Source organism: Rhinolophus hipposideros, assembly GCF_964194185.1.
Source record: "Rhinolophus hipposideros genome assembly, chromosome: 17".
In the NCBI taxonomy this organism is placed as follows: Eukaryota; Metazoa; Chordata; class Mammalia; order Chiroptera; family Rhinolophidae; genus Rhinolophus; species Rhinolophus hipposideros.
In genome coordinates, this window is record NC_138063.1 from 30299982 (window position 1) to 30323481 (window position 23500).

At 45.3% G+C, this 23500-nt stretch overlaps 1 protein-coding gene across 9 annotated transcripts in view; it reads right to left on the reverse strand.

Annotated features, from left to right (window-relative positions):
- FHOD3 (formin homology 2 domain containing 3) overlaps positions 1–23500 on the reverse strand; it is a 430821-nt gene that overhangs the window by 219140 nt on the left and 188181 nt on the right. For all 9 annotated transcript variants that reach the window (XM_081079071.1, XM_081079070.1, XM_081079067.1 and 6 more), the window contains one exon: positions 22628–22733. In XM_081079071.1, the coding sequence (XP_080935197.1) occupies positions 22628–22733 (106 nt within the window). The remainder of the gene's footprint in view (positions 1–22627; positions 22734–23500) is intronic.

Here is a 23500-nt window from a genome sequence, read left to right on the forward strand (position 1 = left end):
CAGCGATCGCAGTTTTCAATCCTTGTCAAGCTTATCCAGAGACCACCAACAAGGCCCTTAGACCTTTCCAGGAGCCGTTGGGCATATCCCAGCAGCTTGCCCCCTGAACTCCCTCATTCTGTGCCACCCCACAGAGCCACAACTACCAGTCCACTTGGAAGACCAGCGCTTCTGGACAGAGGCTGTTTCAGCAACATGCCCTGTAAAGAGCAGATGCTCAGTAACTATCCGAGGAAGACAGGCTGACCTTTATAGGACCTGGCCGGACTCTACTCCTCCACCCTTGGCCGGTCCCTTCTTCCAGATGTGCCAGTAACAGAGTGAGCACTTCTACAGCCCTCGCTATGTGCTGGGACAACTCTAAGTGGATCACCCACATGCATTCATGCAATCCTACAGCAACCTACAAAGCGGATACTTGTATTATCCCATTTATAAATGAGGCAACTATGCCTTTGAGAATTTCAAGTTCCTGGTACTAAAACCTGGCTGTATATCTTCTATAAGTGGCTAAACTAAGGTTCAAAGGTCCTCCAGAGCTTTCACAGTTCCCATTGATGAAGCACCAGCATTCCCACCTCATCTGTGACTGAGATGCAGGTCTATTCCTGTCTGTACCCTGGGCCCAAGAGTATCTGCCCTTGGGTTGCTGGCACAGCTTAGTCCTTGGGGCTTCTTCCCGCCTTTCTGACCATTTACTTTCTGCTCCCTTATGGCTTCTGGTTTCTTCCTGTACCCTCTGTGGGCTAGAGTTGCCAAGCTGCATCCTTGCCCCTGCCTCTCACTGTTGAGTACTGTACTCATGGTTCCTGCTCACCTTGGGCCTGATGATTTCAGGGGGCCCTGTGCTAAATCGGTCACACCCCCATCCCATCAATCCTCAGCAATCCTCAGGACACAGAAGCAGTGCTGCCCACCGAAGTCTAGAGCCCAGGCTGGCAGGGCTGGAGCCACCCCACAAGGCCCACTCTCTGCCTCTCCACCACCGAGGGAAACTTGGTGCTGCCCAAACCCATAAGGCCTGTTTCAACCTCCCTCTCCAGTTTTAGACTCAGATATCCAACTACCTGTGGACATTTCCACATAAATGTCCACTAGCAGCTCCAACTCACATACTCAAATACACCCTCAAACGGCTCCCCTTCCTGCTCTCTCTGCCTCATTTAGCGATGTCACCGCACACCTTATTACTCCGGCATGCACCTGTTAGTCACCTGTTGCCTCCCTCACCCACAAGCCCTGCCCAGCAGACGCTGATACTTTTACCGCCCGTTTGGGAAACAGATGCTCCCCTCACCCCATTGCGTCAGTCGGGGCCTTCTCATCTCTCACCTACCGCCACATTTGCTCTCCTGCATTCTGCCACAGTCCCAAGGCGATCTCCCTAGACCAGATCTGGACCACACTCCCTCCCACTCAGACCCTCTGAATGTCCGACGCGCCCCTGCACGGGCCAGTCCCAGCTCCTCTATGGGCTATCCAACACCCTGCACCATCAGGCCGTGCCCTGCCTCCAGCCTCAGTGCACCCCACTCCTGCCTCACCCAGCAGCTCTTGGCAGGCATTATGCTGTCCCTTGCCCTTGTGCCTTTATTCCCCTGTCCCGTTGCCAATCATGATCACACAGGCCTCCCTCCTTTACGCCTTAGCCCACCTCCATCCTCCATACTCACTTATTACCACTTCTTCCTTGCTCATCTCCTCACCCCTCCCTGGGATAGTTGCCACTTCAGGACCACAACTCCCCCAGGGATTCTGCTGTTCCAATACTGACCCCTGTGGATGAGAGATGGACTTTTGCTGAATCTGTTTCCCCAGCCAGATACCACGGATGGGGGTTTATCCTACTTCTTTATCTGCAGGCCCAGCCCTCAGCAAGCTCTCAATAAATGTCTGTGAATGAATTTGATCACTACAGTGCCTTACCTAGAAGCTTCCACATTGCATAGTTCCTTTAGATCGAGATTTACAACTGCCCCCCCAATCCACCCCACCCATTCTGGAACCGTCGTCCACCTCCTGCTGCAGAGGGCTGCCTCCTCTGTCTAGGTACCCAAATCTGACTGCTGCTGATACAAGATTCTTGAACCAATGGCAGAATGAGTGAGATCAGGCAATAGAACAGCATCTTTAATCATATCTCTACAACTAGCCACACAATTGAACCCCATGCTTGGACCTCAGTATAACTTTCCCCTCTCTCCCTCTCTATCTTTTCCCAAATCCTTCCGTAGTCTTCTGGGACTGGGAGCACATGGATATAAAAATGAAACATACAGGGCTCATGAGTAGCTCCAGACAGAAACAGTGACATGGTGGCAGAGAGGAGCCACTCACAGGAGGGCTGCTTCGGGGACATGCACAGCATTTCCACTCGGGAGCGAGGATCAAGGCTGCTGAAATGGAGAAATGGGTGGGGGACGTTACTGGCTGGCGAGGACAGTGACCACCCCAGAACCCAATCCTTGACCCACAGGCACAGACCTAGATCCTAAACAACAGTCCTTAGGCAGAAGACACAACACTGTGTGGAGGACACACCGGTCAGCATCACGTGGAGGTGGGGTCTTGACAAAGTCCCCCACCATCAAGGGAAGCGCAGGTGGGAAACCTACCAACTAACACTGTGTTGGGGGCAGTGAGACGACCATCCCTGCTGGAAACCCATCATGGAGGGCCTTGAATGACAGGATGAAACTGCACGTCATCTCATCTAACAATGGTTTCTGACCTTTAAATATTTCAGCAACAGAACCTTTCTCAAAAGAACATTTACATGCAAGCCTGAAATATAAGACAGACAAAAGTGGAGGCTCTGTGGTAGAAGTGGGGGTGCTTTCCCTGGTTCCAGGTGAATATGGGGTCCTGTGGGGTCTCAGAGGGACCCTACAGTTTATGGAACAACATGTGCAAAGCCATAGTTCCTCATACTAATGGGAGTAGGAGCGGCTCTGAAGACTGTTCACAGAGGTTCTTGGGAAATGTTGATTTACAGATTCCCACCAGAAGCAGAGGAAGTGACAACCCCAGAAGTGATCCTGGTGGGGAAGGAAAACCACGAGGCACCTCTGCCAAGCTGAGAACAAGACCAGTAACTATGGCTGCTCTTTCCACCAGCCATGACACCCCAAAGATGCCTCAGCTGGTCACCCTCACACGAGGAGCCTGCAGAAGACACTGCAGGTATCTCCCCTTCCTGTCTTCTCTCTTCCAGGGATGGTGTGGCTGGAAGAAAAGGAAGGTGAGAGCGCTGGAGTTTCCCAAGCATGCAGACCACGACCAAAGACTTTCTGAATCGTGGCAATCACTGCTGTATGTACACTGAAAACCTACTAAGAAATGAGACACTCCATACTTTAGCGTACTTTAAGCCTTAAAATTACAGAGCCTCGCTGATGTCCCAAATTATAGTTATAGAGAACATTTACGCGCAAGCCTAAAATACAAAACAGACAAAACAGTAGGGGCAGGATTTGGAGCATGGGAGGAACTCAGGGTTTACCTAGTACACTGACGTCACACAAGCCGCATGGTAGGGAAATTTCTCCAGGGGCAGAGACAGAAGCAGGCCGGCAGCAAGGCCAAGGGTAGGCATGAGAGCAGAGGGAAAAGGCAGACCTTCATCAACAAGAAAGTGCAAGGCTTGGTGAAAGAATACAGGGAATGCAGAGGGGCTGGGCAGGGCAGCATGTGACACACACGAGAAATCGTGCAAGGAGCCAGCTTTGGGCAAACAACTCTGGTTTGCGGCATCTGACTGAGCACATGGCAGGCTGTAGACAGCTACAGATGAGGATCAGGAGCTGGACTAAGAGTCAACCCCAGAGAGTTCCATTTTGGAGACATTTTCCTGACTTACATCAGTTTATAACCTGTTCCTCTAAGTTCTGTTCCATCAGCAGGGTACTCAAGGCACAATTTTTTAATATGAAACAGGCTCCTTTTAAACCAAGGAGTTCATGTAATCTTACGTGTTGCGTCTGTCCCTAATGACACAAGAAGTGCCTTTCGGGGGCTCAGGAAGGGAGGGAAGGATAGGCTAGCTGGGAAGAACACAAAAGGCGGTAAGGGTCCCAACAACCAGAGTGTTATGGGAAAAGAGTGACTATGACCACCAAAATAAGAGTCATGGCTGAAAGAAAAAGCAAGGGGACAGGCCGTGCAAGCAAGGTCAGCAACGAGAAAAGTATCAGCCAGGGGAAAGAGTAACATGTGGCTGTGTAGCTGCAAAGTTGTGGACAAGTCACTTCAGCCCTCCAGACCCCCGTTTCTCTATGTGTCAATGAGAAGGCCTGACCAATTGGCTTCTAAGGCACCTTCTGGATCTAATACCCTGCCTCCAGGCAGGCCAGCCACTGGATGGGACACTAAACCAGGACAGCCATGGTCACGGGGGGCAAGCCCCTGGGAGTCAGTGGAAATGGGCCAAGGAAAAGTCTCTTTCCAGCCCAGGACTAACGTCACGGGCATCTCAGTCACGTGATCACTCACCACAGTGGCCTCAGGGAATCAAAGTCCCAGCTACTGAGAAGCAACACTCTGTGAAGGCAAAACGCCTGTGTTCAGCAGCAGCAGTTCTGACTTGAGCCAGGAGACACACCACACATTATAGAATAAATACTTATGAAAACTCCCTGGACCCAGCCATCCCACTATTCTGTGTACACTCTAGAGAAACTCCCACAGGTGCACAAGGAAACACAACAAGAATGCACGTGTTAGCATTGTTTACAAATCCCAAAAGTTAGACACAACCTAAATGTTGGACCAACCTGAGAAACGATCGATAATTGCCATACACTCATACAATAGAATACTATCCAATAGTGACAATGGGCAGGCAGGGCCATGTTAGCCATTGGATGCCTCTCACATCATTCCGTTCACTCGTCCTTTCAACAAGCACGCACCAGGACAAGACTCTGTGTTGAGGTGCTGTTCTAGGCAGTGGGACACGATGGAACAAAATGGATCAAGTCCCTTTCCTAGTAGGGAACAGAGGAAAGAAGCCACCACTAATGAACACATGCAGTATGGCAGACTATGTCGCCCCCTACAGAGAAGCAGGAAGCAAGGAAGAATGGGGTGTGGAGGAGGTGCTATGTATGGTACACGGTGCTCAGGAAAGGCCAAATTGTGTACGGGTGATGCTTCTTATTGTAATCTGAGCGGGGTGCCTGTGAGTTGTTTTCATGACTCCTTATACCTTTATAAGTCTGATATATTTCCAAATAATTTTAATTACAGCTGGGACTGATAAGAGACAAGTCATTAACAGATAAGAGTATAGTCTCCCACATTAAACTTAAATATACCCCATCCTCATGTTCCTGAGCCACCTGTCCACACCCCCTACACACCTCCCTCCCTGCACAGACAGCCTAGTGTTCACCTGGGGTGGGGGGAGCCATACCCTGGCAGACGCACCCCAAGTCCCTGCAATGTACGGGCACAGACATTGCAGGCCACAGAGGGAGGTTGGCATCCCTCAAGAAGCAGAGGCTCTTAAGGTCGAAAGCAATGCTCTCAGAATCTAGCCAATCCTCACAGCGCCAACTGCCTCAGCACCCTGCAGGGAACCTTGGCAGAGATCTAACTTCCAATGTTGGACAATAGGTTTCCATGCCTTACACGGACTTTTCAGGGTTTAGACTGATTTAGCCTTTTCACCTCTTTAAATCACATGTGATATGAAAAATACTCCCCCAAACCTATTATCTCTTTAGTTTTCCATGCTGAAAAGAAAAATTAGAAGCAAGATGCACGTATTCAATGAACGCTCTCTCCCCCCGGAAACATAAAGTGGCTGAAGCAGACTGCTCCCAAACCCCAATCAGGAAAATAATAGAAAAAGACATGGCCACTGCCCCACCGTATAATACTGGTGGTCAGTTAAACAAAAAGCAGCAGACACAAATCACATGTCAAATTCTATCAGGCTGATAAGGAATCTGAATTTAAACCCATCTGTCCTTGAATGCTGCCAGGCTTCTAGCACAATCACAGGAACCTCCCATTAGGATTTTCAGAGCTAAACATTCTGGTATTTGGCTATATCTAAAGAACCACTATCCAAAGACAGTCTGAGTATCACCAACAGCTACATCGATTTACAAAACTCCAAGCAAGCAATCTGCCCCCTATAGCAAATGATGGAGAAGTGAGCTTGGGGTCAGAATCCCCCCGGAGCCTATAGGACACTGTGATGTGTGGCACTCTGTCCAGCTGACACCCATCCATCAGCAGGGTATTGAGGGTACAAGAAGCAAGGTGCATGGCAATTTGGCCCAGCACACTGGCCCAGAAGCAGGTGTGGAAATAGGTGATGCAATATACACAAGACCAGCTTTCTAAAAGGGCAGAAGCTACATAATGAAGTCAACTTCTTCTCAGGGCATAATCTGACAAAACAGCTATGGTCTCTTGTTAATACTATGAAGTTTAGTGCACAAAGAAAGCCAAAGGCATTCAGCTGTGTATGTGGTACAAGCTTTGCACAAACACTGAGCAAATGAGATCAACCAGCCCCAGAAGACCTCGGGGTGAACTTCCTACACTACTTGAGTCTAAAAGGCAAAGACAGCCAGAGAAAGACAGGACATGCCAGGTCAGATACCCAGGCTAGGGCGCTTGTACCCTCTAAGGGGAGGGAGCCAGGGAATTCTGCACTGCCCTTTGGCTCTCTCGGCACTGTGTCCTTTGCTGGGGCTGGGGGTGGAGGGAAGTAAGCAACAGAAGGGCAGACTTTATTCTTAAGAAACATAGGGCTCTGATCAGGAATGCAGAGTAGGTTTTTCCCAGCAAACCATTCCAAATGCCCAGAATGTGACTAATTATTTCAGGTTCCCATTATCTAATACGGGTGACTGAATGAGACGAGCCAAAATGCTGAGGTTCCAACTAACTGTCCACATGTGCATGGACATAGCTTTGGCTACGATCACAATCATCGCTTGTGGGTCTTTCCTTCTCTTTTTCTAGCCTTTGATTCTAAAACTTCTCTGCCTTATCCTTGGTGCATGGATTTGTTCTCCCTCTGAAAACGTCGGGACTACAGTCACTAGTTGATTCCTTTAATGAAGGGCCTAGCCCGCACCAGGCACTGCATCAGGTGCCAGCTCAAAGTGGGACACAGGATATCCATGTGCAAATAAGAAAGAGTGTCTGTTCCTTAAGAAGGACCCTGCCTAGTCAGGGAGAAGGACAGGGGACAAATGGTTATGAATAGTCTGTGAGGTGGGAAGGCCACACCATCAGAGGGCTTTAGCCAGGGCCCCCCAGAAGGTATTATGAGCAGCGTGTCACAAAGAGTAAAGAGAAACCCTAAGTAAGCCACCAAGGAGGAGGCAGAAGCGTAAGTACGGACAAAGCAAAGAGGTCAACAGCACAGCAGATTCAGACACTTCCCCATAGCTCAGCTTTATGTACGTTCCAACACAGAGCTAAAGTGGAGGCTGCCTTATTCCCTTGATGATCTAAATATTTGTCTTCTCACTTCCATTGTCATATGCCAAACAAATAAATATGTCCTGTGGTTGGGTCCAAAAGGTACTTGTAATGGTAACTTTCAGGAGACACCACTGCACCCAGGTGACAGAAGACCTAGAAGCTCACAGAGACAGTGAGTGACCTATGGAAACTCTTGCATGCCCACCACCCTTACTGTCAGCCCCATGGGGAAAAACGTCCCAAAGCCATTTCCCCATGCAGTGTCCTACAACCAACAAGCCTGCAAAGTCAAAAAGTGAAGAAAGAAGCACCGGTCCTCTTATTCAAGGAGTCCATTAGGTGATAAAACAGGTTCTACTGCTAGCATTTATAAAGATTTGGCAAATGAGGGAACACTCACAAGGTACATGCAGTATCTTTTAAATAAATCTCTTTTATGAGAAAGTATACTCATTTCTCAGTGCAGGACTAGTCAGAAAATCGAACTTAGACCAGATGACTCAGATGATGATATGCCTCTCCCTTTTGGCTTAAAGGGTACCACAACCACCACCTTGCTCACACGCTGACCAGGCACAGCTCCCAGGGCAACAGTAGGAAGGGTCTTAGGCTGGAAAATGCTCCCAGGAACCCTCTATCAGGTACTGGAAGAACAGCCAGTTAGCCACTGTTCCCTTTCCCAGGGCCACAGAATCCAGACGCAGTCTCCACAGAATATCTGCTTTGTCCAACCAGGTGGGCAACTGATGGCGCTTCTTAATAGGTCTGGAAGGTTTCTACTAGCTCAACTATAATTTACAAAACGATCAGCCATTCTCAGTCCCAGGCACCTTTCATGCTAGGACTCCAACTGATATAAGAGAGATTTTGTAATCCACATGGAATTCAGAAACAAAACCATAAAATTACATATTTCCTCTCTTTTCAAGCCGGATAATACCTAGAAACCTTTGTGCTGTGTTTTGCCTACATGAGAATGAACAGTTGATTGAAGTACCACATTTCACGTTTTATGGAACTCCCGTGAAACATGATACACGAAGCTGATTCTATTTTTAAAAATAAAAGCTATATTATGAAAAGCAAACATCTTGAACAACTGAGCACAGAATAGATAAAAAAGGTTCCGGGGTCTTTGAAATGGATGATCTGTGATTGAACTGCTTAAAATTTATCAACCACCTTTGGAAACATAATGCTGATGCAAGCAAAGTTGGGGGTCGGGGAGGGGGACAGGATTTCAGGATTTTCATCCAAAACCTAACTTAATACAGTGTTTTTCTGTATATCCATCTTTACTTGATGGCTTCTATCTTAAGGCCACTGCCAAGTTCCTTGTGGTAAGAGGCCTCAGCTGGAGCCCTCCCACTGCAGTTCCCTACATAGGGCATGGACTGTATGCATGAACACATGAAGAGGTGGGTGTTGGCGATGCGGAGGGCCATGAGCAAAAGCCATCTCTGAAAAGGAGCAAGCCTGTCCCAGATCCCTTGTGCCCCAGTTCCCCATCGCTAATTCACAGGCAAGATCACCCAAGATGATCCAAGTGATTGTTCACCAACTTCCCTTCCTTTTCCTAAAACTCAGCCTTGTCTTTGTAAGACTGCCATGTTCTCTGGTGACACTGGCATCCTGGAAATATTGACTTTTCTTCTTCATCTCCTTCTCCTTTAGTTTCTCATTGGTGTGCAGGAGCGAGCCCTTTCGTTGCATGGAGGTGGGTGTCACCAAAGTTGAGAGACCCCAATGAGTTACCACCACCCGAGTGAGGGGTCCAAGCAGACCACATGAGAGGATCACACAGGGAAGTAGAGGGGAATTCAGCTTGTATGGATGGCATGCAGTTGTCTACGAAGCCCAGGAAGAAAAGAAGTTGCTGCTTTCATGAAACCTTCCCCTAAGCCCCCACCAAAGACCTCTGCCTCTTCTGAGTTCACACAGTATTTTGTACCAACGTTAGCACGTCCCAATGGCTTTGTACTGCGATTCTTTGTATGTGACTGCATTCCTTTTCTATTGCTATATAACAAATTACCACAAACTTAGCAACTTAAAACACATATTATCTCACAATTTCCATGGGGCAAGAGTCCAGGCACAGCTTAGCTGGGTCCTCTGCTCAGGGTCTCACAAGGCTGCAATCAAGGTGTCAGATGGGACCACAGTCCCATCTGAGGCTTGGGGTCCCCTTCCAAACTTATGTGGTTATTGGCAGCATTAATCTCCTTGCAGCTGTAGAACGCATGGCAAGTTGCTCCTTCAAGCTCAGCAGAAGAGAGTGTGTCTGACTTTGACACTCTCTTTTAAAGGTTCACCTGGTTATGCCTGCCCACACAGGATAATCTCCCTTTTAACTGACTCAGACTCAACTGATTTGAGACCTTAATTACACCTGCAAAATCCTTTCACCTTTGCCATACAATGTAACCAAATTACAATTCGGCAATGATCACAAATCCATCATAATCACAGCTGTTACCCACACTCAAGGGGAGAAGATAACACAGGGTGTACAGCAGGGAGTGGGACTCTTCTGGGCCACCTTAGAATTCTGCCTACCACCAGGATGCATGGCACTTCCCCTACGATATTCTAAGCTCACTCCTCTCAGCACCTTATTCTTGTACTTAAAATCCTCACTTGTAATTATTTTGTTTGTATTGTTCTCTACTCCCTGTGGGGACAGAGCCCCAGAAAGCAGTTTCCAGGCTCTCGGCCTCACATAGAAAGGTGCTGGCTCAGGTAGTAAATGGCCATCAACTGTGATCAGATGGCCATCAGCTGTGGCTAGTTGGCCGTCAGCTGTAACCAGTGAGCCATTGGCCACTAATATAACTGCCGTGGCTACGCTAGCAGAAAATGGGAGCTAGCAAGAAGATGGTGGCTGAGCTAGCAAGCGCAGATTGCAGTTAGGATGGTGGGTTGCGGACAGCGTAAATCCAGCCTCCAGTGAGACTATAGTGCCACCAGCGAGAGTATAGTGGTAGGACTCCCTACCTATGGCTCCGTGGGTGTTCCTTTTTGGCCTCATCATGTCCCGCGTTCTTACGTGGGGAGCAGGAGCTGAGATCCTGCCTGATGCCCCGCACGACACTCCCCTTTACGCAGACCCTAAAATGACTGACTCATGTAAAGCAATCAAGTCACACTCACTGACGAATAAACGATCCAGTTGATCCATCTTTATTTATTGAGGGCTTCAATCACAGAAAAACTGGGGCCACAACTGACAAAAAGCAATGACACCTAAAATTTGGAGGAGGTTGATCTTTATCTAAGCTTCCACTTAAGACCTGGAAGAGTTGGGGAAAGACAGAAAGATCTGGAAAAAAGGCTATGGGGCAGCAAGATGCACAAAAGGAGAGAAACTATTTAGACCATGTCAGTAGTGTGGGCAGATAGCAGGGAAGGCAGGAAGGCAGCAAAGTGAGGCAGGCCTGCCTGTGAGCTCTCTCCTCATGGCTACCAACCTGGTTCTCCAGTCCCACGTTGGCTTGACCAGTGGGTCCAATCCCGTGGTATTCGTGGGAGCCCTCCTGGCTCCCAGTCCTCAGGCGCTGGATTAGCAGCAAACCTACCACTGTCTCCTGATTTCACCAAGTACAGATGAATTCCGGGATATAAATCAATATTCACCCTGTTGATCGTTCAAAATTCTGCAGATCAACACGAATGCCAGCCCCTTACTGACTAAGGGCAGCTGATCTTCTTTCTCAATGAGTTGATTGGGCTCTATATAGCTTGCAGCCAGGTGGCCTTCTTTGAAGCTAAAATAGGACGACATATGCATGGTGACAGCCTGTGGATCTTATAGCAACTAAGACAAAACATAAAGAAGAAGGAGAGCCAAATAACTCTGTTTTTATCCCTTCTGCTTATTCTATTAGGTTGGTACAAAAGTAACTGCGGTTTAAAAACGTTAAAAATCATTGCAAAAACCACAATTACTTTTGCACCAACCTAATATTTTACTTAGAATCACAGAATCTTAGCGCTAGAAGGGATCTAAGAGGTCATCCCATTGCACCCTACCTCAAGTTTTGCAGGTCATCTGACCCCTCCTGGAGCATTTCCAAAGCAAAGTAGTGTGTTCTGTGGTTGGAAAACTAATTGCCACATGCCTGTCTGAAATCAACTCAACGAGCATTCTGAAAATGCCTAATATTCCCCAGAATAAGTAAATACCATTTATAGTATTTCTGCTCTCACGCTCCACTCCTCAGGCTGCTGACAGACATCACAGATCAGTCGTGGCACTCTTTCCTGCTGATGCTGGATGTGGCTTCCGAATCCTCAACAGAATGCTCCAGAAAGTCACCATTGATCAGTTGAAGTTGGCAAAAAAAACAATACTCATTTTCCAACTCTGTTCTTGCAGCTTGTCTTCAAAAACCATTTTCCTATAACTCCTACTCATTGCTTCTACCGTTTCCTCAAAGACGTAGTTGGACCATCAGCTCTAATGCGTCTCATTCTGTTCTATCATAAACTTGGATTAGTAAGTAGAAGCCCTATAAAAGAAGACCCTGTGTGAGATAAAGGTATAGCCAAGGAATTAATGATTGTGATTCCAGGTACACCTAAGTCCGCAGTTCCTTTGGAAAAGTCTCCTGAGCACTGAGCAAAGGACAAAATAAAGAGGTTCATCTTTGGTACAAATAAAGTGGGAAAAATTCCTGACAAACACACACCAATGAGAGTTGTTGGTGGAAAATGCCACATGTAGAAATAGCCAAATAACTCTGTTTTTCTTTCTTCCCTCTTGTCTCAGATTTTAAAAAAAGGAGATGGAACCTTCTAGTGGAGGTGAAAATTCTGGAGAAATCTCTTTGGCTGTGACTGACAGGAATGGGAACAGCTTTTTAAGTTGACGTGCTCAGAGGTATGACTGTACAAAATATAAGGGGTTGTTGTTGCTGTTTTCTTGCGTGTTTTTGGGGGGGCTAGCGGGGGGTGGTCTGCAAACCGGTCTGAATTTCTGGAGGGATCTGACTCTATATAGAATGCAAGGTGAAATTTAAAGAAGCATCTAATCAGTCTATGAATGAGTCAAGTTAAGATTAAATTATAATGATATTAAGTTAAACCATTTGACTTTGCCATTTCTGTAGATAAAACATGGTCTTACCATGTTTGGTCTGATGATGTTCCACGCTAGACACAGTTTGCCAGGCAGACCTAGTTGTGTATTGCTTTATAAAGACAGCTCTACATGACGTATTCTATCATTACATAATGCTTGCTATGTTTAACAGTATTAATAATTGATTTGTTTTATAAAAATTAAAACTTGAAAGAAAAGGCTTATTAATCATAAGCCAAAGTTACCAACAAACAAGCACTCTTTAATTATAGGAAAAAATACCTTGAGGGGGCAAGGGGGGAAACCAAAATCATGTTTAAAGCTGGAAGTATCCACCTAGAGTTAGAATTGCTGCCAAATGTGGTGAGGGGCTTGGGGTCCTGTATGCCGTCTACCTTACCTATGGTCTATCCAGCATCTTCCTCTCACCTGAGAACCTGAAGAAAAACGAAAAGCACTTTGCCCTCTTCAAAGGTCAGGACCTGGCTCTGGCCCTTCCTGCTTCCTCTGGCAGGAGCTCCTCGCCCACCTGACCCACTGCATTCCTGCACATAGCACTGCAAACTGAGGGTATGTCAGGGCACAAACCACAAGCAATGATGACTCAGATAATTTGGCACTTCTAGAAAAAATGGCAGCACAACAAGAAATCTACAAGCCATCTTCGTATCAATCTACCCAAATGACCTATGAGAAACATTAAATGGAGAAGAGATTCCACAAGCCCTGAGACAAGGGGTGGCCAACCACACACCACTAACTCTGAGGGTCCATCTGGACACACCAGAGACTATAGCAGGCCAATGTGGAACGTGGGGCCCAGCACCCAGTTCTGCCTCCTGGGAAATGCAGTGCTGCAGAAAGTAATGAGAAAAGTTGGGCAACTCCACAGTATCCCATTGCCTGAGCAGGCCAAGGGAGAGACGTGAACTACCCCAGCCTGAGCCCATTTTTAGCCCCTGTGGCCGAATAGGCTGAAAGAGGAAAGATACATGTACACAGCTCTCAGCTATTCTCTGACCCAGTTTTTAAATGCTAAGCAAAATGAGTCAGACAGAAAAAGTAGAGAACCATATAATTCATTGATATGTGGTATATAAAACTGAAAACAACAAAAGAACAAGATAAACAAATGAAGAAACAAAAACTCATAGACACAGACAATAGTTTAGGGGTTACCAGAAGGTAAGGGGGGAGGGGAGCTCTAGAAGAGGGTAAATGGGGTCTAATATATGGTGATGGAAAGAGAACTGACTCTGGGTGGTGAACACACAACGTGAGATATAGATGATGTAATACAGAATTGTACACCTGAAATCTATGTAACTTTACTAACAATTGTCCCCCAATAAACTTTAATTTAAAAAAAGAGGGGTGCGGGTCTGATGCAGGGTGAGGATGGAGTGGTAGCACAAGGGGCCACAGACGGAACATTCAGCACATTCACAGGTACCATTTTTGTCACCAGGCACCAACAGCAACAGCAAGAGTGACTCAGCCTCCCTCCCCAAGCAGGGCGGGCTGTGGCTTTCTTGTCCATGACCAATCCCTCAGCAGGTTTGTGGCTGGTTCAACCTGGTGGCCATATCCCCGACAGCATGCCAAGTGGGTAAACAGAAAGGTCAAGCCGAGGTCAGACATACCAGGGCACAGAGAACATGAGATGCCAAAAGCAGAGGTTTCAACAACTACGGGAGGAAAACAAACAAACAAACAAAACATGAAGACCACGTCCCCCGCCTATGAGTGGCCCAGTTTCTCCAGCCCTCTCCAGTTCACAAGCCACAGCTGGGGAATGCCCAGAACTGAGAGACCAAGTCTCCACCAGGCATGCTACTAGTCCAAATCCTCAAAGGAAGAGTTTCAAACATGGAAATACAGAGGAAGAAGAGGATAACTCTCCCTCAGGGATAAAAAGGACTTCACATATGAGCCTTACTCTGTTAGCCAAATGGTGGCCACATCTAAGGAACCCAGGCCCCAAGACACACAGAGTTCCCTGATTGAAGAAAAACACGTGCAAGGAGGGTGAGAAAGATCCTTCTTGGGAGATGACATTCCCAAACCAAATTTACAAAATAAACAGAAAAAGGACCCGTGAGAATCCTCTCACATTGCCAAGTGGTAAATATCAGGCCCAATTCAAAAATGAACAAACAAGAAAAAATAAATACAAAAACACCGTCGGGGAATATACATAAAATACTGTAACAAAAGAGAAGGAAATAGACATTGTCTCCAAGAGTTAGGTAGAGAACATATTCTTGCAAAGGATTTGTCCCAGGACATGGAAATGCATGCAAGCAGTTTTTAATTTTCAAATAAAGATGTCAATTCTTCCCAAATTAATTGACAAATTTAATGCAATGACAACCAAAATTACAAACCACTTTATTAAAATGACTATAAAGTTCATTGGCAAGAATACGTAAGCCCTAATGACGAGAAATGATAAACATTATGAAGAATGATCACCCCAGGCCTGGAGTAAATGAGCACAAATGGAGAACACTGGGGAGAACATAAATTCACACATCCTTTCTGGAGGGCAATTACTCAATCCAAAACAAGACGAAAATGTACATACCTTCTAACTCAAAACCTACCTCCAGGACTTCCACCCTAGGTAACATCCAAATAATTCCCAGAGAGTTTTGTGCAAGGATGGTGTACCAGGCTGCTAGGGCTGCCATAACAAATACCACAGACGGTGGGAGTAAGCAACAGATATTTATTCCTCACAGTTCTGGAGGCTGCAAGTCCAAGGACAAAGTGTGGGCAGGGTTGGTTTCTCCTGACACCTCTCTCCTTGGCCTGTAATGACCATCTGCACCCTGTGTCTTCACAAACTCTACCCCTGCCTAGGTCTGTATCTTAATCTCTTTTTTTTATAAGGACACCAGTCACACTAGATCAGGACCCAATAACCTCCTTTTAACATAATTACCTCTTTAAGGCCCTATCTTCAAATATAGGCTTATTCTGAGGTATTAGGGGGTTAGGACGGCAACATATAAATTTCAGGGGTGCACAATCCAGCCCATAATAGGTGGTGACAGCATTGATAGCATTTATTATTACTGAAAATAACTGTCCTAGCTACAATTCCCTACTTTGTTTAGACCTTTCTATGATCCCTTTAATCTTTACAACGCTCCTGTACAATATATATTGTCTCCCTTTTTACAGGTGAGGAAGTTACTTTTAAAGAAGTTAAATAACATGCCACGGTCTAGGTGATGTCACTAAGCCAGCTTCCAAAGTCCATGCTTTCGACCCATTACCTTCCAGGAAACATGGCTGACAACCTATTTAAAGAACATTTCATTTTTGTAAAAGGCATGCACAAAGCATGTGTATGTGTGTGTAGAAAATGGTGTTCATCTTTGTTGAGAGGGATTGTGGGTGATTTTCATGTCCTTCTTTTTTATGCTGTTTACTTTTCAGACAATTGTGTGTTCACAAAGTATACACTAAGAAAAAAACGATAAAGGTAATTTCTGTTTTAAGAAAAATAGTCACATAACTCAGTTTTTATGCAGTTTTCTTTCAGATGTGTCTATCTTAGGCCACCTTTATTCCACTGGTCTTGACCCCCTGACACTGGACCTCTCCTTTGACAAGTGGACCCTAAGGACTGTCTGTGGTGGTTTCTGAGACTCACAATTTAGAGTTGTGACGACAGCCTCACTGCTAACACATTATAAATTCACCCAATGTAAGCCCATTTCCAACAGGAATCTTGTCAACATGCTCTCGCCTCCGTCAGCGGCCCTGCCTCCTCCTGGCCTATTTCCCAAGCTTGGCTATTCAGACTATAGGACACCACTGTCCATGTGGTAACAGGATGTCTACCCTTTGATAATCATGTAAGGGCTTGGGGAGGCGAGGAGGCAGAAGACAGTGCTGATCTTTTCACATCCTGAGAAATGCCAGGGTCGGAGGAGGATAAAAAACTTATTCGCATTGGACTTGAGAACTAAGGTCTCAAAGTAGCAATGACATCACAACTTATGTCCAGCTAAAATAAAGCCAGGCTCTTCTACTTCAGATAACTGTAATTCTCATTCCACAGACTGTGATGTCATTAGCCAGAGGTTTCAAACTCATATGCCTATGAGGCACAGAGGCAACAAAATAAGTGGAGCAACCCAGGGGTGACACAAAAGGGAGCAGTGGGGACTGTGGGCAACAGCCCACGTGCCCCATGGGAAGGGAGCAGCTTCTTCCAACTCTGGCTAATTGTGGTCACACAGCAACGAGGACCCTGTGTTGACTCAAGCTTTCATTTTTTTTCAGAAGAAGCCAGTATTTTTATGTTAAATCTCTCAATTTTTAAATGTTCATGATTATTTTAAAAATTTTTAACACACTAGATTGGGCAAATGAAATACCTGCTGGTTCCATTTGGCGCCACAGGCTGCCAATGTGTGCTGGCCAACAGGATTCCCTACTGGGATTTCCCCTGTCATACCAGCTCAGCAAAAAGAAAGGCATCAAATGAGGAAGGGCTCCATCCTCGACACTAGCTTCAATCCCCCTAGGCCTGGCGACAGATGCCACTAGGACGCTTGTGCATTGGCGTTATCCATGCCAAAGCCGGGCCATGTGGCACAATGATTTATCCCTGAAGTCCTCACCAAGCACAGAAAGCTCCCAGGAAGAGGCAGAAGAAGTTTCCTCCAAGCCAGTCGGGTGCACCCCAGGACCAGTCACGGGATACACGACGGTCAGTCCAGACCGTTCAGTGGGAACCATGATAGCCGAGGACCTGACCTCGGTTCAGGAAGTAAGCAGCTCCCCTCTTCTGCTCCCATCTTCTCACCTTGGGGCTAGTTTGGGCCCCTGTCTACAGTCTGAACCCAACCTTTGCTCTCCTCCTTTGCTCTGAAATGCCAAAATACAAGCACTTAACTTGTTCTGAGGTAAAGAATGTTGGTTTAATTACCATTTGATCATTTTGTACCACTGCCTTCTAACATTGTAAAAGCTCTCTATGCTGTCTGTAATATTTCTGTTCCTGGTGAATTTAGATGCCGACAGAAACCATCTGTCCAGAAGTCCTGATCCTTGTTAAGAGACGCCTTAATATGCAAGGCATTTTTTTTGCTACAGTGGAATATAGTTAAGTGATATTTGGCAAGGCACTGAAATTCTCAGGTTGCAGTTTTTCCAAAGAAGTCTAAAATCTGTATTAAATCTCCCACTTTTAATGTTGACAACCATTAAAAAAAATTGTTAAAACACACTATGGGGGCAAACAAAATATCTGCAGGTTTCTCTTCAAATGAAAAGGTTGAGCTAAAGAAGTTCTATGATCTTATCCAGCTCTCATAATGACTGAGGTGGTGTTTTCTGATTAATGGGTACTTTGCTTTAGGTGAAAGGATCAAATCAAATGTCTCCATGTAAAACTACCCCTTAAGAGGCAACTTCCCTTGAGGTATAGCCAGAAAAGTGGCTGGTCTCACTGATTTCTACTTCTCTCTTTCTCTCTTCCCAAAAGCATATCACCTATACGCAATTTCAAACCATATTAAGACATGTGCTACAACACATAATACGGGCCATGCACAGTGCCTTTCAGGGGCTTCGCCAAGGCCGGACTGTATCTTGATTTCATTGTCACATCCCTGTGATTGACCGGCAGGGCCCACAGTGAAGGCTCAGTGTGTGTGCGGAACGTTTATGTTCCCAGGAATATACCACTCTAGGTCCTAGTTCAATAAGAATAATTGTGAAGTACAAATGCCATCGTAGATTTATATTAAATCCTGGCTATCACAAATAAAAAAAAAAGAAAAAGAACAACTTTAGATCATTAGCTGTAACCAGCCAAGAATAATAAGCCAGATAAATATTATTTCTGCATGTTGTACATTTCAGACCTCTTCCCAGCAGCTGGCTCACATTTTTGGAGAGTACTTGACTACCCCGTTAACTCAAAACCGATCTTTATAGCAGATACATTCTCTACAGATTCCTGGGCCTTAAAAGAAGAGCTGACAGAGGGCTGAGTGCAAAACTAAAGATAGATTAAATGAGTCCTAAAAGCAGATGTGAGAAGCACAGCGTTCTCCAAAGGCACTGTTTCCTGTGGATCTGGAGACTTGCACAAAGTAGAGCTCCTGAGGTAATCTCATGAGGGCACACTGCTCCACAGCGCTTTGACAACCCACCGGAATTACAGTTTGTCATAAAGTTTGTTGTTGTTGTTTTGATAACATCCAGAGATGCCTGCTTTATTTCTTACTAGGTATATAATACAGTTTTTTTTAAATACCATCATGATCCAACGTTGGGGCTCTGACTAGAAGTCCATCAGTCACCCTTCAATAGCGCATCCGGTCCATGCCCCCAACCGCCAGCCATGTTGGGCTCTCACACTCCAGGCCATGACATTTGAACCCTAATCACACAGGGCCAGGTAACAGACAACCACAGACAGCCTATACTCCAGGACCCACTGAAATTACTAGCCAATCGTAAACCCGCTTACTCCGTGGCAACCACAACAAAGGTGCTGCCTCGTGAGGACCCCATGTTGGCTCTGAGTGGCCCTGGGTAGCATGCTGTGTTTTCCTCCAGGAAACTGGGAGTTACAAAACTGAAACTCTTTCCAGTTTCTCTCTTTTGATCTGCATCTGGCCTCACCATACCTTACCCAAGGTAATATGGTTAAAATATGGTTGGAAAAGGAAAGAGGCAATTCAAAGGTTGTCCTTGATTATAAATGTCTACTGGCTACCCGCAGTTGATCACAACCTTAAAAAGCCTACATAAGTTTTTCAGAGTCAGGAAGGGGTGATTCAACATGTGGGCTAGGAAAAGTGATAGTTTCCTTGTATAAAAACACAAAAGTCATACCCCTGAAAATCTATCATTTACAGCCCTCAGAAGGTACTTTCCTAGCACGGGTTTTGGTTAAATACATCAAAATGTGCTGGTGTTTGCACACAGTGCCCTGGTTCCCCCGAGTCTTCTGAGACTTGGCTGAAGTGGGGGAGGCATGCAAAGGCACCTCCATACATGGAAAGCAGGATGCCCTGTTGTAACCTGACTGGGAGTAAGCACTAGCTCGTTTTCCAGGTAACACATGGTAAGACTTCTGGCCTCCAACAAATGGATACTAATGGAAAAGCAAAATCTGAAGTCAAGAGCCAGGTGACGGCAGTGGAAATTTGGATTCACCTCACGTTAGCAAGAGCTGTCTACAGTGAGGGTATTACCTCGGGGTCATTTTCTACACAGCCAGAGGAGCAGCAGGTGATTGACAGGGCTCTCCCCTGGTTGTACTTGGCCAACCTGATTCATAAACATTTGGTAATTGCCTTTGGCACCTTTCTGGTACAGATCAGAACACTGCAAATTAATAAACCGGTGTAAGCTTAATGATAAGCACTCACTAATGCAGAGTGCGTCGCTGAAGTATTTTATGTCAATACCATCTTTCATTGCCAGGAAGGACAATTCACACCATTTACCATTTGGGATCTTGTGCAGCCATTAAGCTTATTCTGCCCTCTGCACAACCATTTCTTCAGCAGCAGGGGGGCCCTCACTACCCCCAACCAGGCCACCACTTAAGTATTTACTAAAAGGCTTTCTCAGCTGGACTGAGTTTTTTCTTCCTAACTCCCTCTATGTGGCAGGCACTGGTAACCGTCAGGTCCAAAGTCATGCCTTTCTCTCTTGCTGCCTCTCCTTAGAGTCCAGGAAACCAAATATAGCAGGTCCTTGAATAAAATTGTTTTCTTTCATGTTGTTTTGTTATAATGTTCATAAGATGACATAGGAACTTATCTCTTGTTCATATCAATTAGTCTATAGTAAAACTTGTTTCGTTACATATCATTTCGCCGCTATTCCAAGAACGTAGAGCCGATGTTATGTGAGGACTTACTATGCTCACTCGGCCAGCCTCCCTTGCAGCTACAGTGGTCATGAGACCCAGTTCTAATCCAGGGGAAGTACGCAGGGGGCTTCTGACAAGAATTTTACCTTCCTGATAAAAGGGGGCTGACCACAGCTGAGAGGGTCCTCACCCTCTTGATTGTAGATGTTTACACTCATGATTACTCTATAAAAATACACATGTACACTCACAGATAAGGGTTGGAAGAATAAAGATAAACACGTAGATGGTTATAATATTAATTCTACAGAGGAGTGTGTGTGTGCGTGTGGATTTTAATGTGCACACTCACTGGAGAAGACCTCTTTTTGTAAAGTTAAAATGATGCATACTTTAAACATAACAAAAAATATGTATTGTTAGTTTGGACCCACTATTCAGAATTAGGCTATCGTAGGCATATTTCCTTCCATGTGGTTCAGCTTATGAACATCCATATTATAAGTGACTTGGAAAATAAACCAGAGGAAGGTCTCCCACTCTGATTTCTGTGCCTTCCCTATTTGAAGTGTTGGACCAGTATGAATGGAATATGAGGACGAGAATCAGGGTTTACACCATCACTTCAGACACAGAAAGACAGCTGCATTTGGACGCAGCATGGCAGGACAGTTTATGGTTAATTTGTCTACACATACCACAAAGCTTTCTATATAAATTTTTAAATTATATTGAGAATAGAAATCATAAAATTCATCAATAGAGCCTCTCTACTAACAACCTGTAATGTGGATCTACCATATGCCCAGGAAAAGAATGAAGGTCGACAAAGGGAGGCAACTCCCCAACCTCACCAAACATCATGGACTCAAAAAACATAGAGGCTGGGAAACTCTCTCACACACACATATTCAGCATTTATCAAAATGAATGGAAAAAGCTAACATTGATTTGAAATTATATCCTTAAAATTTTTTTTTTAATGAGCCCTAAGTTTCCTCTTTTGCTTTTGCCTTCTGGTACAGTGGCTCTCCAGGAGTAAGGAAAAGCTGAAGACAGAATCAGAGTTCAATGCCCTGGGTAGCAATGCAGAATATAAAGCACCTTCTAAGAGCGAAACACAACAGGAACTGTAGGAGACTGTTTCATTTTGCCTGTCTCATTCAACTAACCATAGGCACTTGATATTAAATAACACGTTTCATGTATTTTTTCTTCATCCAAAGGAAAAGGAGAGTTGTTTTGTTTTGTTGTTTTTTTATTTCTTACATGAACACAGAACATGGAGTTGTGGGGTGACAGGCACACATGCAGAAGGGGGAACAGAAACTTCATCAGCCTTGAGGTACCCCAAGGCCTGGAAACAGCCCCTGCTTGACCGCACATTAGAGAAAGTGCCTCTATTAGGCAAATGCTCCACCTCTTTGAGTCTCAAACTTTTCAGCTGCAAAATGGAGATAATATTAAACTATATTAAATTTCTCCTTTTATAGCTCAAAACTGTTGATAGCAATTTCATACGGTCCAACCTAATAATTCCTGCCTTGTTATTCACAGGGGTTCTTGTTTTATTTTGTTTTCTTACAGGCTCAAATAAAATCAGTATTTATATAAAGGTACACAGAAAAATTATAACTAGGAAAGAGCGTTAACTTTATGAACTGGAACAGTAATCAATGCTTGAAACATCACATGAGCATTGCTTTATAAAAAAATGAAATTACAGAGGTAGCTATCAGAATCATTTTTTATAATGCATATTCCTGGGTGCAGCCCAGACCGACCGAGTCAGGAACGGGAGGACCTGGTGAGGTATATGCGCTTCTGACAAGCACTCCTGGTGATAACTCAAGTTGGGGAAAATTCTTTTCCCAGGAAATGAATTGGCCTCTTTGGTTTGAAGTGGCTTTCACTGAAAAATGCAGGCTTGACCCAAGCTCACTTAGTGAGTCCCCTTCCTCACCAAATGAAAGAGATTATAAAGAACCTAGTGCATCGTACGTTATTGTTTTCTTAATAACCAGAAGAGATTTCATATGAGTCAGTAAAATTAGCTTATCATTAATTACTAAAAATTGATAAAACCTGATGAAGGTGTCATCTTTTGCTACAGGATGGTTTCATCACCTTATTCCTTAATCTAAATCTTTTACAAAGCTCTCAGTATTGAAGTTCCGGGAGGGGACCCCAGACCTGTATTGTAGTAGGGGCTGGCCGCTGCATGGCCCATCACGACTTACCCCTCAGGATGTAGTTCTGGTAATTCTGGTCTGCCTCCGCTCCCACCTTGATCAAACACGTCAGACCTTCAGCCACTACAAATTCATGTACCAAGTCTTTGTCATCCTGGCAGGAAAGGGGGAAAAAAAAAAAAAAAAAACTTCAAATACTGTCCCAATCCATCCTCCATCCAGGCTATGCTGTTAAAACTATGTACAAGCCTTTGAAGCCAGACCAAACCCTAAAGATTGTTCTGCTTTATTCAAATGAAGCATCTTAACTATTGCCAGAGGAATTTTACAACCAGTCTTCACATTGTTGTTTGCCAAAGACCAATTATTGCCTTCTGGGCAATCTAATAAAGATAAAGCAACCGAATCCCCTATCAGGAATATTTATAGTGTTCTGTTTTTCATTCTTCCATAATCACCAGGCTCCGCTTCCCCAGGGACTGGCCTCATGAAGCTCACTGGGTTTAACAGGAAACACTCAATAGCAGTGCAGAACATCAAGTGAGGGATTCAAAGCTACTCGTGTGTTCCAAAAGATAGTCCTTAAAGATGGTGCTTCCAAAAGTCTTACAAATGGTATCAGGAAGTAAGGAAGCAGTCTCTCCACCTCCTGACTTGTGCTGCTTGCAGGACCAGCAGGAGGCAGAGAGCACGACTGGACAGCTGTGTTTCTGGGGCAGCCACACCACCCATCAAAAGAGCCACTTTGGTCGCCCTGCAGACCTGATCACAGAAGGCAGGACAGGAAAGGAACCTCAGGGGTCATCTACTTGGAGATTCACAAAGAGAGGTCTCCAGACCCATGGGTGGCAAAAGTGTCACCTGGGAATTTATTAAAAATGCAAACTACCCTGTCCCACCCCTGACTTACTGGAGAGGAAA